We start from the raw sequence: 17,629 nt of genomic DNA on the forward strand, positions 1-17,629 counted from the left end.
TTCCTTGTTATCGCGCTGACCAAAATTAAACTACAACTCCCATGTAACTATCGCCAAGGTGTCTCTTTCAATATGGCTGTTGTCAGTCAGACAAAAGACAAACAGTCCGCTTGTGATTGAAATCTAGTAAAAAAGGGCCGGGCTCTTCTGCTACTAGCTGGTGGTTGATCGATGTGTCGCTTCTGTTAATAAGTGGTTTTCCCGACCGCCACACGCTGTCTTGTGGTGGTGCAATAATTAAAGGGTCAAGTGTACGGAGGCACATCGCGATAGCCAGCTAACATAAGGTAAGATTTAATATATTTAGCAAGCAAACGTTAGCTACTAGCCTATACATTTTTTTCTAATGGTGGATTAGCAGTTGTCTATCTTGCAATCTGGTAAAAAATAATAATAATAACCAGCCAATTAAATTAAACTGAAACCGTTGTCTGATTTAACTAAGTTATCAAAAAATGCATAGCCTAAAGTCATGTATTATTTTGAATTTTCTAGCTTACCAATAAACTAGCAAGGAGTATTTTTACTGGATAGGTCTGTCTGGAAAGGCTAATTACTAGCCAGCACCAGCTCTATTTTCAGTACCGTAACAACAACAGTTTTGTTGTGTACCCGAAGGCCTTTGTTTACCCTCATTTTGCCCAGCAAGGTAACGATGATGCATTGCAGAATGACTCATGTAAACAAGTTCCTATCTGTGTGAATTTTCTATTTTCTTTGCGTTTGAATCTGGGCAGTTTCGCAAATGTACTTGAACTACACAGAAATATGCAGCTACTTGACGCACCCATTACCTATATGACTAAATCGAGATATAGTTGTTAAAAGCTTATTTGTGGCTGATGCCATGATGAGATTATTTTTTTACAGAGCTAAAGAGCCAAACATATGCAGCACCACAGTTGAAATACTAGACCGCATTAAAGAAGGGCAGAAACCAAGGAGCCTGTGTGGTGACCAGTGTGTTGTTTGCTATCTAGGGCTATGCCATCTGTCAGAGGAGACAACTGAAGGATTAGGTCAACCGATCATGGGTTTATACACATCATTGGTCAGAACTGAGGATAAATTGCAGTTGTATAACAGTCTCTCTCTCTCTCACTCACTCACTGACTCACACTCACTCACACACTCACACTCACACACCTTGTCTTGTGGTCTAACTAGAAGTTAACCTTTTTGTTAGCTTTGTGCTCCTTCTGGTTAACCCAGCTTTGTTAGTTAACCTACGGTCTAGTTAACCGTTAACTGGGTAAATATATCCTGCTCAGGTGGGTAGGTAATGAATACAAAGGTAGTGATTGAGCCTCGGCTGGTCTAGGCTACTAAGAGAACGGGAAGAATCCCTGTAACAAATTGTTCAAAGCACAACACCTGACACCTTCTCATAATTGTCCCTATTCTATTACTAGTTGATGGGCTCGAGATTAGAAAAGTTAGTCAGGCAACATGATTTGAAATTGTTTAGGACTGCAGCTAGCAGTGGACAGGTTTTAATGGTGTGATGGTTTACTTAGCCCTGGCAGCAGACTATGAAAAAAAAGGCAATTTTACTTATTCAAATACAGATCAGTTGTCAGGTTTGAGAAGATCGAATTAGGCTCCAGATCACTGTCGTACTGTGGTGGTTCTAGAACTGAAAGTAGATCCAATGTAAAGTGCAAGCATGGCTCTAGTGGTCAGAAGTGAATGCATTACCAGCCAATGCTTCATAAGATGGAAAATGTTGCCGCAGCCTGGTTATGATGATGATATTGATTTCTTATAAGGCAGTGAAATGCTTGTGAAAAACCATTCGGAGAAATGTTTAGCCTATGGAAAACCCATGCAGTGGGGGAAGTGCATTTATTATTGGTCTTAAAGCAGTAGAATGATTATGAGACAGCATCTGCTGCTGCTTTCAAGGTGACTTTACATGAATTTTCTGCTGTTCCCAAAATAAGCTCCCTCATTTATTTTCTCCCTCCATACCTCCACTCCCCCTCGCTCTTACTTTTTCATTCCTTTTCTCTCACACTCTTCTTCCTCCTCCGCCTCTCCCCCACCTCTGTCCCTTCCTCCCCCTCCTCCACCTCTGTCCCTTCCTCCTCTCCTCCAGGATGTCTCATTACACAGACGAGCCTCGCTTCACCATCGAGCAGATCGACTTGCTCCAGAGGCTGCGGCGTACGGGCATGACCAAGCAAGAGATCCTCCACGCCCTGGACACCCTAGACCGGCTGGACCGCGAGCACGGGGACAAGTTCGGTCGTCGCACCTCCTCCTCCTCCTACGGAGGAGGAGCAAATAGCTCTGTGTCCGACCCCAATAGCACCACCACAAACAACAACAACAACAACAACAATACTGCCTCTGTTTCTGCCGCCACCACCTCCTCAACAACATCCTCTTCCTGTAGCAGTAATCATAATAATGGTGGAAGCAGTAATGTTAACATGGCCCTGGCCTCATCCTCCACCAACTCTACCGCCACACAGACACAGTACCTCCCTCCACGTGGGGGGCTCTCCCCGTCGCCTAGCAACGGCTACGACACCTCCCCACCACCCGGCCCGCCCCCGCCCTCTGCCATCCTCTCGTCCCCGGTGTCGCTGGTCGCCATGGTGCAGAACGGGGGGCGGGACAGCCTGGCGGCAACGCCCAATGGGAAGCTCTCGCCGCCTCGGTACCCAATGAATAGCGCTGCTGCCGTCAGGCCGTTCGGGTTCGAGGCCACGGAGGAGGAGCTGGACATTGATGACAAGGTGGAGGAGCTCATGAGGTCAGTGATGATGTCACGGTGGGGTCAATAGAACTATATTTATCAGTTTATACACCTGTCCACCACCATCAGGACTGTATCAGTTTATACACCAGTCCACCACCATCATATCAGTTTATACACCAGTCCACCACCATCAGGACTGTATCAGTTTATACACCAGTCCACCACCATCAGGACTGTATCAGTTTATACACCAGTCCACCACCATCATATCAGTTTATACACCAGTCCACCACCATCAGGACTGTATCAGTCACAGATGCACTGTCTTTCACACACTTAAAAAGCATGAAAACGTTTAGGTTACCACTTTCACTATTGACTAACTATTATTATGTCACCCAAATGAAAATGTATTAGAACAGTCGTCCTGCCCGTAGGTCTCTTGATGTATGCATCTGTTGAGTTACAAGGGGAACAAGGATGAATGCATAGCACAGTAACTATAATGTTAAAAAGCCCTGCTACCATGTCTGCCCCCTCCTCTTAGAAGGTGCATTAGATTACATAATGTCCTGTAAGGGAATCAGCGTTCAGAAACACTCTCCCTGGGATCAGTCTCATGTTGCAGAGTGCTGCTGCGTGGTTGGATGGTGCTGCGTGGTTGGATGGTGCTGCGTGGTTGGATGGTGCTGCGTGGTTGGATGGTGCTGCGTGGTTGGATGGTGCTGCGTGGTTGGATGGTGCTGCGTGGTTGGATGGTGCTGCGTGGTTGGATGGTGCTGCGTTCCACACCCCCACGTTATACCCTCCATACTATGGATATTATCTTAAAGGAGGAATCTACTATTGGTGCATCCATTTTTGTACTTTATAAACTGCAGATCGCCCCTTAATGTGCCTGTTTTCTCAGCTCTGCTGTTTTTAGCTGTTGGCACCTTCATCCTCCTCCACTCACCCTCCTCCTCCACTCACCCTCTTCCTCCTCCACTCACCCTCTTCCTCCTCCACTCACCACCCATCCTCCTCCACTCACCCTCTTCCTCCTCCACTCACCACCCTTCCTCCTCCACTCACCACCCTTCCTCCTCCACTCACCACCCTTCCTCCTCCACTCACCACCCATCCTCCTCCACTCACCCTCTTCCTCCTCCACTCACCACCCATCCTCCTCCACTCACCCTCTTCCTCCTCCACTCACCCTCTTCCTCCTCCACTCACCCTCTTCCTCCTCCACTCACCACCCATCCTCCTCCACTCTTCCTCCTCCACTCTTCCTCCTCCACTCACCCTCCTCCTCCTCCACTCACCACCCTCCTGCTCCTCCACTCACCACCCTCCTCCTCTCACCCACCCACCCACCCACCCACCCACCCATTCTCCTCCCTCCTGATTTAGAGCCTGTCCCAGATGTCATCCTAATCCCTAAATAGTGCACTACTTATGAACAAGTTCCATAGTGCTCTCTGGTTTAAAGTAGTGCACTATATAGGCAATAGGGTGCTATTTGGGACGTATCCTCGTAGCGTCGATAAGCAGCAGTCTTTCTTTGTGGGTCTATCTAATTTTAGCTGCGCCTCAATAAGGGAGGAGGAGGCGTGACTCATTCTGGGAAATATGGAGACTAGTGGAATAGTGAGCACCTGCAGGACAGCGACTGCTGTACAACTCGTCTTCCATCTCGTCAGATCGGGCTCTTTTACTAGACCAGGTCCCCACTTTCAGCCCAACGAAGGGAAACTGCAGTAGGCAAGGAGGGCACAGGTGGGGCACTCTGCCTGGTAGGGTGTCCGCCCGCTCGGCCTGGTAGGGTGTCCGCCCGCTCGGCCTGGAAGGGTGTCCGCCCGCTCGGCCTGGTAGGGTGTCCGCCCGCTCCGCCTGTCCGTAGGGTGTCCGCCTGTCCGTAGGGTGTCCGCCCGCTCTGTCCAGAAAAACAGGCTTTGGAGATGAAATTTGACTTCCTTATATTACAAAATCCATTTCAACAAGAGAAATATAGATTCTTCATTTTCTGAATCGTTCCGTGGGATCTTTCTCAAACATATCAGCAAAAATAAATTGGTGTTGTGTAACCTAATCACATCCCATAATAAGCACCAAGCTCTGTTGACATAACGGTGCAGGTTTCTCATAACTTGGCAGGTTTTTTCATTTTGTGGTTGTTGTTTTTAAAGTTCAGTTAGCGTGACACGAGCTGAGTTAAAAAGGCTTTGAAAATAAATAGCTCATTGCGCCATTGACATTTAACAGATGTGCTTGTTTTTGTGAGAAATCTCAGGAATTAATATAGAAAACCGTAAATGTTACTGTAATTTAATCATACCCATATGTTTTCATTAATTGAATTCCCTTAATCTATTTTATGAGAATTTGTAAGATTCTTGTTTGCATAGAATAGACGGAGACCAGTCTTATCAACAATAGGTAACAGAATTTATTCTCGGAGCGCGCTGCCACGTTACCACGAGCAACAGTTTATATACAATAACATGACGTCATTTCATTGCTCCTAAAATGAATTCTCTCCTCTCGACCGGGACAAAGGGAACTTTAAAAGTTCATTCAAAGTTCATTCTGACCCCCCTAGCACATACACAGGACACACAACACAACTGAGTTCATTCTGACCCCCCTAGCACATACACAGGACACACAACACAACTGAGTTCATTCTGACCCCCTAGCACATACACAGGACACACAACACAACTGAGTTCTTTCTGACCCCCCTAGCACATACACAGGACACACAACACAACTGAGTTCATTCTGACCCCCCTAGCACATACACAGGACACACAACACAACTGAGTTCATTCTGACCCCCCTAGCACATACACAGGACACACAACAAAACTGAATTAACTTTTGACTCCTCACCATTATCGATCACCACTTTGCTGACAGTTCTAACTAGCAGAAAACCTAGGAATGCACTCACTGCCTTATCTAAAACACCCCAGAGCTAATTTCTTCGGTTCAACCATAGGTTAACGACCCTATCTGCTTACTTAATCCACAACCCATTCCTTTCTTCCTAGTTGGAATGGTGTTCATTAACTTTAATTACTCCTTGTCCGTGTCACACAATCTCTTCTTATGAACTCATATTGTTAATCAGATGTAATAAAACAGAGTATAAGTTTACTTAGTTACAGTTTCATTTAAAATAAGATTCATTAAGAGTCATTTAATCAAAATTTTCCTAACAGTAAACTCAAATACTGAGTGTCTGTCTTACCTCCTATATAGTTTTATGCCCTGCGGAATCGAGAAGAAAGATGACCAGTTTAACAGTGAACCTGTCAGGTGACCAGTAGCCTGTCAGGTGACAAGTAGCCTGTCAGGTGACAAGTAGCCTGTCAGGTGACCAGTAGCCTGTCAGGTGACCAGTAGCCTGTCAGGTGACCAGTAGCCTGTCAGGTGACCAGTAGCCTGTCAGGTGACCAGTAGCCTGTCAGGTGACCAGTAGCCTGTCAGGTGACCAGTAGCCTGTCAGGTGACCAGCATCTAGCCTAGCTGACGCAATTCAATTTAACTGACGTTTATCCACTTTTCTTCCCTCCTCTGGCCTCCATTGATTTTAGTTGTCCTAACTCTAATTCCTACAAGAGTTAAACTCCAATAACTTTTGAACAGATTACGACCGAGACATGAGGTTTGGCCCATTTTTTGTTTTCTTAGAAGTTGGTTCAAAGATGCGTTTTTGATTGGACAACGAACTACATGGTAGTAGAAAACACACTGGTCCATGTTTTACAAAGCAAACATAACTATGTTTACGTGTGTGTGGTGTGTGTGTGTGTGTGTGTGTGTGTGTGTGTGTGTGTGTAGGAGGGACGGCAGTATCGTCAAGGAGGAGATCAAGTCCTTTCTGGGAAACAGGAGAATCTCTCAGGCTGTGGTGGCTCAGGTCACAGGTCAGTGAAGACACACACACATTCTGTGTTGGCCCAGGTCAGTAAGACCGTGAAGCTGACACACACACATTCTGTGTTGGCCCAGGTCAGTAAGACCGTGAAGCTGACACACACACATTCTGTGTTGGCCCAGGTCAGTAAGACCGTGAAGCTTCCACTATAACTGACAACCCGTCGCACTACAAACCTCACACAGCAATCAACTTTCTAACAGACATAGGATTGAGTTGAATGGCCTTTATTTCATCAGACATCTATTTTAGTATATGGGCAGTACAGTGATAGCGACATTAGGTGTGTGTGTACACACACACACACACACACTACCGTTCAAAGTTTGGGGTCACTTAGAAAGTGCTTTGTTTCTGGCCATTTTGAGCCTGTAATCGAACCCACAAATGCTGATGCTCCAGATCAACTAGTCTAAAAAAGGCCAGTTTTATTGCTTCTTTAATCAGGACCACAGTTTTTTCAGCTGTGCTAACATAATTGCAAAAGGGTTTTCTAATGATCAATTAGCCTTTTAAAACGTGGATTAGTTAATGTGCCATTGGAACACAGGAGTGATGGTTGCTGATAATGGGCCTCTGTACGCCTATGTAAATATTCCATTTAAAAAATCAGCCGTTTCCAGCTACAATAGTCATTTACAACATTAACAATGTCTACACTATATTTCTGATCAATTTGATGTTATTTTAAATGGACAAAAAATGTGCTTAGGGGCGGCAGGGTAGCCTAGTGGTTAGAGCGTTGGACTAGTAACCGGAAGGTTGTGAGTTCAAACCCCCGAGCTGACAAGGTAGCCTAGTCGTATCTGTCGTTCTGCCCCTGAACAGGCAGTTAACCCACTGTTCCCAGGCCGTCATTGAAAATAAGAATTTGTTCTTAACTAACTTGCCTGGTTAAATAAAGGTAAAATAAAATAAAAAATTTAAATGGACAAAAAATGTGCTTATCTGTCAAAAAACAATGACATTTCTAAGTGACCACAAACTTTTGAACAGCAGTGTGTTTTTAGTCAGTACAGTGATAGCTACATTAGTGATTGTGTGTGTATGTATATTTACAGTCCCAGTCAAATGTTTGGACACACCTACTCATTCAAGGATTTTCTTTATTTTTTACTATTTTCTACATTGTAGAATAATAGTGAAGACGTCAAAACTATGAAATATCACACATGGAATCATGTAGTAAAACCAAAAAAAGTGTTAAACAAATCAAAATATATTTTATATATGATTCTTTAAAGTAGCCACCCTTTTTCCTTCATGACAGCTTTGCACACTCTTAGCATTCTCTCAACCAGCTTCACCTGGAATGCTTTTCCAACAGTCTTGAAGGAGTTCCCGCCTATGCTGAGCACTTGTTGGCTGCTTTTCCTTCACTCTGCAGTCCAACTCATCCCAAACCTTCTCAGTTGGGTTTAGTGTGTATATCTATCTATATGCAGTACAGTGATAGCTACATTTAGTTATGCGTATATCAAATCAAATTTATTTATATAGCCCTTCGTACATCAGCTGATATCTCAAAGTGCTGTACAGGTGCTGTACAGAAACCCAGCCTAAAACCCCAAACAGCAAGCAATGCTGGTGTAGAAGCACGGTGGCTAGGAAAAACTCCCTAGAAAGGCCAAAACCTAGGAAGAAACCTAGAGAGGAACCAGGTTATGTGGGGTGGCCAGTCCTCTTCTGGCTGTGCCGGGTGGAGATTATAACAAAACATGGTCAAGATGTTCAAATGTTCATAAATGACCAGCATGGTCGAATAATAATAAGGCAGAATAGTTGAAACTGGAGCAGCAGCACAGTCAGGTGGACTGGGGACAGCAAGGAGTCATCATGTCAGGTATTCCTGGGGCATGGTCCTATGGCTCAGGTCCTCCGAGAGAGAGAAAGAAAGAGAGAATTAGAGAGAGCATATGTGGGATGGCCAGTCCTCTTCTGGCTGTGCCGGGTGGAGATTATAACAGAACATGGCCAAGATGTTCAAATGTTCATAAATGACCAGCATGGTCGAATAATAATAAGGCAGAACAGTTGAAACTGGAGCAGCAGCACAGCCAGGTGGACTGGGGACAGCAAGGAGTCATCATGTCAGGTAGTCCTGGGGCATGGTCCTAGGGCTCAGGTCCTCCGAGAGAGAGAAAGAGAGAAGGAGAGAATTGGAGAACGCACACTTAGATTCACACAGGACACCGAATAGGACAGGAGAAGTACTCCAGATATAACAAACTGACCCTAGCCCCCCGACACACAAACTACTGCAGCATAAATACTGGAGGCTGAGACAGGAGGGGTCAGGAGACACTGTGGCCCCATCCGAGGACACCCCCGGACAGGGCCAAACAGGAAGGATATAACCCCACCCACTTTGCCAAAGCACAGCCCCCACAACACTAGAGGGATATCTTCAACCACCAACTTACCATCCTGAGACAAGGCTGAGTATAGCCCACAAAGACCTCCGCCACGGCACAACCCAAGGGGGGGGGGGGGGGCAACCCAGACAGGATGACCACATCAGTGACTCAACCCACTCAGGTGACGCACCCCCTCCAGGGACGGCATGAGAGAGCCCCAGTAAAGCCAGTGACTCAGCCCCTGTAATAGGGTTAGAGGCAGAGAATCCCAGTGGAAAGAGGGGAACCGGCCAGGCAGAGACAGCAAGGGCGGTTCGTTGCTCCAGAGCCTTTCCGTTCACCCTCCCACTCCTGGGCCAGACTACACTCAATCATATGACCCACTGAAGAGATGAGTCTTCAGTAGAGACTTAAAGGTTGAGACCGAGTTTGCGTCTCTGACATGGGTAGGCAGACCGTTCCATAAAAATGGAGCTCTATAGGAGAAAGCCCTGCCTCCAGCTGTTTGCTTAAAAATTCTATGCAGGCAGTACAGTGATGGCTACAATTCTCTTTGCTGTAAGTGTGTTAAGTCTCTGTGTTTATTGCCTGGTAGGACTGCTGTTTTTAACTGTGTGGTGCCTGTGTGCTTCCAGGTATCAGTCAGAGCAGGATCTCTCATTGGTTGCTCCAGCACGGCTCTGACCTTAGCGAACAGAAGAAGAGAGCTTTCTACCGCTGGTACCAGCTAGAGAAAACTACCCCAGGTACACCTACCTGTCTGTCTGTCTGGTCTGGTCTGGTCTCTAAACTAAAACAATTTCAGCCCTTTTGGTTCCATTTGATGTCTAGTGAATATGAGACATGTTAAAAAGTTCTAACTTAATGCTTTCTCTCTATTGGCTCCTCCAGGTGCCACTCTAAACATGTGCCCTGCCCCCATGGCTCTGGAGGAGATGGAGTGGAGACAGACCCCACCCCCTATAAGCACCACCCCCGGGAGCTTCCGGCTTCGGCGTGGGAGTCGCTTTACCTGGAGGAAGGAATGTCTGGCTGTGATGGAGAGGTTAGGGGGAAGGATGAGGGGAGAGGTTAGGGGGAAGGATGAGGGGGGGAGTTAGGGGGAAGGATGAGGGAAGGGAGAGGGATGAGGGGAGAGGTTAGGGGGAGGGATGAGGGGAGAGGTTAGGGGGAGGGATGAGGTTAGGGGGAGGGATGAGGGGAGAGAGGTTAGGGGGAGGGATGAGGGGAGAGAGGTTAGGGGGAGGGATGAGGGGAGGGAGAGGGATGAGGGGAGGGAGAGGGGGGGATGGGGGGAGGGAGAGGTTAGGGGGAGGGATGAGGGGAGAGAGGTTAGGGGGAGGGATGAGGGGAGAGAGGTTAGGGGGAGGGATGAGGGGAGAGAGGTTAGGGGGAGGGATGAGGGGAGAGAGAGGGGGGGATGGGGGGAGGGAGGTTAGGGGGAGGGATGAGGGGAGGGAGCGGGGGGGAGGGGGAGGGATGAGGGGAGGGAGGGGGGATGAGGGGAGAGAGGTTGGGGGAGGGATGAGGGGAGAGAGGTTGGGGGGAGGGATGAGGGGAGAGAGGTTAGGGGGAGGGATGAGGGGAGAGAGGTTGGGGGGAGGGATGAGGGGAGAGAGGTTAGGGGGAGGGATGAGGGGAGAGAGGTTAGGGGGAGGGGAGGTTAGGGGGAGGGATGAGGGGAGGGAGAGGGAGGGATGAGGGGAGAGAGGTTAGGGGGAGGGATGAGGGGAGAGGTTATGGGGAGGGATGAGGGGAGGGAGAGGGGGGGATGGGGGGAGGGAGGTTAGGGGGAGGGATGAGGGGAGGGAGAGGGAGGGATGAGGGGAGGGAGAAGGAGGGATGAGGGGAGAGAGGTTAGGGGGAGGGATGAGGGGAGGGAGAGGGGGGGATGAGAGGGGGGGGTGGGGGGGATGAGGAGAGAGGGGAGGGGGGGATGAGGAGAGAGGGGAGGGGGGGATGAGGGGAGGGGGGGGGGTGAGAGGGGGGGTGAGGGGAGGGGGGGATGAGAGGGGGGGTGGGGGGATGAGGGGAGGGGGGGAGAGAGGAGGGGGGGATGAGGGGAGAGAGAGGAGGGGGGGAGGGATGAGGGAGAGGAGGGGGGGAGGGCGAGGGGATGGGGGGATGAGGGGAGAGGGGAGGGGGGATGAGGAGAGAGGGGTGAGGGGGGAGAGAGCAGGAGGGGAGAGGGATGATGGAGGGGAGAGAGGAGGGGGAGAGAGGAGGGGGGGATGAGGGGAGAGAGAGGAGGGGGGGATGAGGGGAGAGAGAGGAGGGGGGAGGGATGAGGGAGAGGAGGGGGGAGGGCGAGGGGAGAGAGAGGAGGGGGAGGAGAGAGAGGGGGGGCGAGGGGAGAGAGAGGGGGGAGGGATGAGGGGAGAGAGAGGGGGGGAGGGATGAGGGGAGGAGAGAGGGGGGGATAGGGGAGAGATGAGGGGGGAGAGGGATGAGGGGGGGAAGGGATGGAGGGAGAGAGCGGGGGGGAAGGTGGGGAGATTACTAGTTGTGCGAGGCGATTGGGCAGGAGATGTGAGGAGAGGGCCCTTGTCAAAAGTAGTGCACTACATAGGGGAGAATCTCAACCTTGCGGCCTCTCTTCTCATAACCCATTGGATGAGAAGGTCAGAGGTGACCTCTTCCCATCTCATCCAATGGGTTTTGAGAAGGGGTCGAGGAGAGAGGTGAGAATAGGGTACCATTTGGAATACTACCTAAATCCTATGTTTTGCCATGACAACCACCTCTTTCTCCTCAGCTACTTCAATGACAACCAGTACCCCGACGAAGCCAAGAGAGAGGAGATCGCCAACGCCTGCAACGCGGTTATCCAGAAACCAGGTATTTCCTTCTGTCCACCGTACCGTTGTACTGGCTTTTCTTGTTCTCATGCACCTCTTTTCTTACCAGGACCTGATTTCGCTGATAGCTGCTTTGTTGAGTAAATTTTGACTTACAATGACTGTGATATGAGGTTGGTTATCTGCCTTACCTAGCTTTTAATTGTTAAAAAAATAAAATAAACAAATCGGCATACTTTGCCCTAAAGAATATAATGTACTATACGCAATAATAAACTGTGGACTGTTTTATTCCAGGGAAGAAGCTGTCGGACCTGGAGAGAGTCACATCCCTCAAAGTCTACAACTGGTTTGCCAACCGACGCAAGGAGATCAAGAGACGGGCTAATATTGGTAATGCTTGGCTAATATTGGGGGGAGCTGGGCTAATATTGGGGGGAGCTGGGCTAATATTGGGGGGAGCTGGGCTAATATTGGGGACGCTGGGATAATATTGGTAACGTGGGCTTGTGGACGCTGGGCTAATATTGGGGACGCTGGGCTAATATTGGGGACGCTGGGCTAATATTGGGGACGCTGGGCTAATATTGGGGACGCTGGGATAATATTGGTAACGTGGGCTTGTGGACGCTGGGCTAATATTGGGGACGCTGGGCTAATATTGGGGACGCTGGGCTAATATTGTGGACGCTGGGCTAATATTGGGGACGCTGGGCTAATATTGGGGACGCTGGGCTAATATTGGGGACGCTGGGCTAATATTGGGCACGCTGGGCTAATATTGGTAACGCTGGGCTAATATTGGGGATGCTGGGATAATATTGGTAACATGGGCTTGTGGACGCTGGGCTAATATTGGTGACGCTGGGCTAATATTGGGCACGCTGGGCTAATATTGGGGATGCTGGGATAATATTGGGGATGCTGGGATAATATTGGTAACATGGGCTTGTGGACGCTGGGCTAATATTGGGCACGCTGGGCTAATATTGGTAACGCTGGGCTAATATTGGGGATGCTGGGATAATATTGGTAACATGGGCTTGTGGACGCTGGGCTAATATTGGGGGCGCTGGGCTAATATTGGGGGCGCTGGGCTAATATTGGTAACACAGGGCTAATATTGGTAACGCGGGCTTGAGGCTGGGTATCTGTTGTAATAAAGACAAAGAACGAGGGCTCGGTTTCTCGATAGTGATGGATCTTCGGATTAGGAGTGTTTAAACAATGCGTCTTTCCTACAACGGCCCCGAAGACGTAACATAAGTTTCCCAAAGCGCCATGCAGAGCGAATGTTTCAGAAGTGAGTCGTTGAGGCATGTGTTCATACTGATTGGAGAGAAAGAAAGGAAGAACTGTTCTCAGATCAGTGTTCTCCATCCAAGTCTTACATTAACATTATAACGATTCCACAATTTTTGTATTTGTTTTTAATTTATTTAACCTTTATTTAACTTGTCTTTATTACAATGACGGCCTTCCAGGGAACAGTGGATGTAACTGCCTTGTTTAGGAGCAGAACGACAGATTTGGGGGCAGAACGACAGATTTGTACCTTGTCAGCTCTGGGATTCTATCTAGCTACCTTTCGGGTACTGGCCCAACGCTCTAGACACTAGGGCTACCTGCTGCCCTCCACAATACTGACGACTGTTCCTAGAAAGATATTATCACCTATGGCTGCAAATATTAGGCGGCTTATTATAATGTTTACGCTATAATAAGTCAAGATTTGGCACATCATGAAATATATTCTGTTTTTCTCAAGAAGCCACGATCTTGGAGAGCCACGGGATAGACGTTCAGAGTCCTGGAGGACATTCCAACAGCGACGACATCGATGGAGGGGACTACACAGAACAGGCCTGTGACCTGCCCTACTTCGACAAGAGACCCATGGCCAGACCCTTTGGCTTCTACAGGCTGGAGCCCACTTCACCCACACAGGTATGCAGCCAGAACCAGGTATGCAGCCAGGACCAGGGACCACTGACTCATATGCCGAGCGTTGCGATTTATAATGTTGATCGCCACTGTAAAAACCGTCTTGACATTATCTCCGACATTTGCAACAATGTTGCAATATTAAAATTCGATCTCCACTGTGTCCTATAATAATGGTGTTGTGAGTCGGGACGAGACATTGTTTCTGCCAGTCAAGCATGAATCAGCGTCATTTTTATAAAAATATTCACGGAAACGAAAAGCAGCTAGTTTGCTGTCTTGTTAGCTTCAGTCTGAAGTGATTGTGTTAGCTGTGTAGTTGGCTAGCGAGGGGGGGGGGGAGCTTCCATAGCAACCATTTTGGTTTCCGATAGTTCCAGAACTTTGCAGGTTGCTATCAACCAGTTCTTGGGTGGTTTTGCTTTACATGGCAGTCGATAGGAATAGAACTAACGACCAGAGAACGCCTAAAATTGCACTTGACAACCAGTGTTTGCGAATGTAGCATTGTGTTTTGTTGAAAAATGTATGGTTTTGGAACAAATCTTCCTTTTTTAATTCTGCTAACCCCGTTGTATAAAAGCAATAATACACACGTCCATGTGTCATGACATTTTTATCACGGCTGCGGTGGTCTACGACTCTATGCCGCTCGGCTTCGCCTCGTAGCTATGACCACGTCACAGCCATGATAGAAAAGTCATAACACATGGCCTCGTGTTATTGGTTAACTACATCTCTGCTTCCGGCTGTTCCCCCACCCAGAGTCACACCATGTTAGATGGGCAGCATTCCCCCCCCCCCCCCCCCCAGTCAATATGCTCAGATTACCGTAGTCACTACTAGGGCCATCTCCATTTTGAAGTAGTGGGTGGGACCACTGAGGTACAATAAGAACTGGAGACTGTGTCCAAAATGTCCGCCCGTTGTTTTCAAGGAAATCTACTCTGGTTTGCATACGCCGATTCTGGTTTGCATCGTCTAGATCCGGGTTGCATCTGGCTTTGTACAGACCAACATCACATGCACACTTTCACTCGGGGCGCACAAGGAGCAGCGACAATTATTAGAATAATTCAATGGATTTTTTTATTTTTTTTTGCACAAAGGCCATGACTGAAGTGTCTTATTAAGAGTTTTCAAATCTGACTTCTCTGTGTCAGTTAAACTGCAGTACCAAAGAAAAACAGTAGGAGCAGTCAACCTATTTTTAAAAAATAATTTAAAAAATGTTTTAACTGACTTGCCTAGTTAAATTTATTTAAGAACAAATTCTTATTTTCCTTGTCAGCTCGGGGATTTGATCTAGCAACCTTTCGGTTACTGGCCAAACGCTCCAACCACTAGGGTACCTGCCGCCCCTTGCTTCCTCTCTGCTATGGGCAGAGAGGGCGAGGAGAGAGGGGTTTACTCCGCCCCAAATCTGTCCACCCAAAAATATGACCACGAAGTGAGAGATTGTTGTACGGAGGTCCATAAGTGTTGAATGTAGTCAACAAAAATGTGTATTGCCAATATTTTCCACGTGAGGCGTATTTGATTCAATAGAAGCTGTTCATGGTTAGGTTGGTACAAATGTACTGATATAAGTGGACGTGCGTGGAATTTCGGCAACTTTTTGAAAAAAATACTACTTTATATTGGCGTTGTGCCTGTTGTTCACAGAATGGTCCTACCAGATCTCTCCATTGGGGCAGTCACATAATCCATAGCAATTATATTGACAAGATAGTTAAGGAAGGGTCACAGGATTCCATCCAGGTCGTCAGGACGAGTCAGCCAATGAATTATACGCCTGAGCAAAGTTTCCATAACTAAGACAATACACTGCAGGTAACCTTGGCTCTGTACCTGTTAATACAATACACTACAGGTAACCTTGTCTCTGTACCTGTTAAGACAATACACTGCAGGTAACCTTGGCTCTGTACCTGTTAATACAATACACTGCAGGTAACCTTGGCTCTGTACCTGTTAATACAATACACTACAGGTAACCTTGTCTCTGTACCTGTTAAGACAATACACTGCAGGTAACCTTGGCTCTGTACCTGTTAATACAATACACTACAGGTAACCTTGTCTCTGTACCTGTTAAGACAATACACTGCAGGTAACCTTGGCTCTGTACCTGTTAATACAATACACTACAGGTAACCTTGTCTCTGTACCTGTTAAGACAATACACTGCAGGTAACCTTGGCTCTGTACCTGTTAATACAATACACTGCAGGTAACCTTGGCTCTGTACCTGTTAAGACAATACACTGCAGGTAACCTTGGCTCTGTACCTGTTAATACAATACACTACAGGTAACCTTGTCTCTGTACCTGTTAAGACAATACACTGCAGCACAGTAGGTGGTGGTGTGCACCATTTTAGTTGATGTACGCACTGCCAGTACACTAATAGAACTAGAACAATACATTGACTACTTTAAAATGGAGATTGACTACTTTAAAATGGAGATTGACTACTTTAAAATGGAGATTGACTACTTTTAAAAAATGCACTGCCAATGCTGCCACAGAAGTCAGCCATTACAAGGATAAAAGGTGTGCTATCTTTCCATATGGATGATCTCTCCCTTCCTCCTCCTAGGATGATGGTCCAGGCCATGGAGACCACCAGGACCCCATCTCTCTGGCCGTTGAGATGGCAGCAGTCAACCACACCATCCTGGCTCTTTCCCGGACCGGAGGGGTGCCCAGCGACATCAAGACAGAGGCCCTGGATGATGACTGAACACGGGGAGGGGGTTACTGGATGAATGACTGAATGAGGAGAGGGGGTTACTGGATGGATGACTGAATGAGGGGAGGGGGTTACTGGATGGGTGACTGAATGAGGGGAGGGGGTTACTGGATGGATGACTGAATGAGGGGAGGGGGTTACTGGATGGATGACTGAATGAGGGGAGGGGGTTACTGGATGAATGACTGAATGAGGGGAGGGGGTTACTGGATGAATGACTGAATGAGGGGAGGGGGTTACTGGATGAATGACTGAATGAGGGGAGGGGGTTACTGGATGAATGACTGAATGAGGGGAGGGGGTTACTGGATGAATGACTGAATGAGGGGAGAGGGTTACTGGATGAATGACTGAATGAGGGGAGAGGGTTACTGGATGAATGACTGAATGAGGGGAGGGGGTTACTGGATGAATGACTGAATGAGGGGAGGGCGTTACTGGATGAATGACTGAATGAGGGGAGGGGATTACTGAGCAGGGGGAGGGGGAAGAGGGGAGGGGGTTACTGGATGGATGACTGAATGAGGGGAGGGGGTTACTGAACAGGGGGAGGGGGAAGAGGGGAGGGGGTTACTGGATGGATGACTGAATGAGGGGAGGGGGTTACTGGGAGGGGGAAGAGGGGAGGGGGTTACTGGATGAATGACAATGAGGGGAGAGGGTTACTGGATGAATGACAGAATGAGGGGAGGGGGTTACTGAGCAGGGGGAGGGGGAAGAGGGGAGGGGGTTACTGGATGGATGACTGAATGAGGGGATGGGGTTACTGAGCAGGGGGAGGGGGAAGAGGGTTACTGGATGGATGACTGAATGAGGGGAGGGGGTTACTGGGAGGGGAAAGAGGGGAGGGGGTTACTGGATGAATGACTGAACAAGGGGAGGGGGTTACTGGATGGATGACTGAACAAGGGGAGGGGGTTACTGGGTGGATGACTGAATGAGGGGAGGGGGTTACTGGATGGATGACTGAATAGGGGGAAGAGGGGAGGGGGTTACTGTATGGATGACTGAACAAGGGGAGGGGGTTACTGGGTGGATGACTGAACAAGGGGAGGGGGTTACTGGGTGGATGACTGAACAGGGGGAGGGTGTTACTGGATGGATGACTGAACAAGGGGAGGGGGAAGAGGGGAGGGGGTT

The 17,629-nt window shown here is 48.2% G+C and overlaps 1 protein-coding gene across 3 annotated transcripts; it reads left to right on the top strand.

Annotated features, from left to right (window-relative positions):
* The first annotated feature begins 14 nt into the window (after window positions 1-14).
* On the top strand, window positions 15-16,754 carry LOC110522629 (homeobox-containing protein 1). Of its 3 annotated transcripts, none has more exons than XM_036976326.2 (9): window positions 15-287; window positions 2,099-2,761; window positions 6,539-6,624; window positions 9,628-9,738; window positions 9,884-10,037; window positions 11,748-11,830; window positions 12,088-12,183; window positions 13,559-13,737; window positions 16,337-16,577. In XM_036976326.2, exons 2-9 carry the CDS (start codon window positions 2,100-2,102, stop codon window positions 16,478-16,480), a joined length of 1,515 nt encoding a protein of 504 aa, XP_036832221.2. In that variant the 5' UTR covers window positions 15-287; window position 2,099; the 3' UTR covers window positions 16,481-16,577. The 3 variants fall into 3 exon arrangements, with proteins under 3 accessions (XP_036832221.2, XP_036832222.2, XP_090089371.1); XM_036976327.2 differs by having other exon boundaries at window positions 44-287; window positions 13,562-13,737; window positions 16,337-16,754; XM_090233245.1 differs by lacking the exons at window positions 15-287; window positions 2,099-2,761 and adding an exon at window positions 6,266-6,362 and having other exon boundaries at window positions 16,337-16,575.
* Window positions 16,755-17,629: the final 875 nt, after the last annotated feature.

Source organism: Oncorhynchus mykiss, chromosome 4 (genome assembly GCF_057628025.1).
Source record: "Oncorhynchus mykiss isolate SJ-2025 chromosome 4, ASM5762802v1, whole genome shotgun sequence".
In the NCBI taxonomy this organism is placed as follows: Eukaryota; Metazoa; Chordata; class Actinopteri; order Salmoniformes; family Salmonidae; genus Oncorhynchus; species Oncorhynchus mykiss.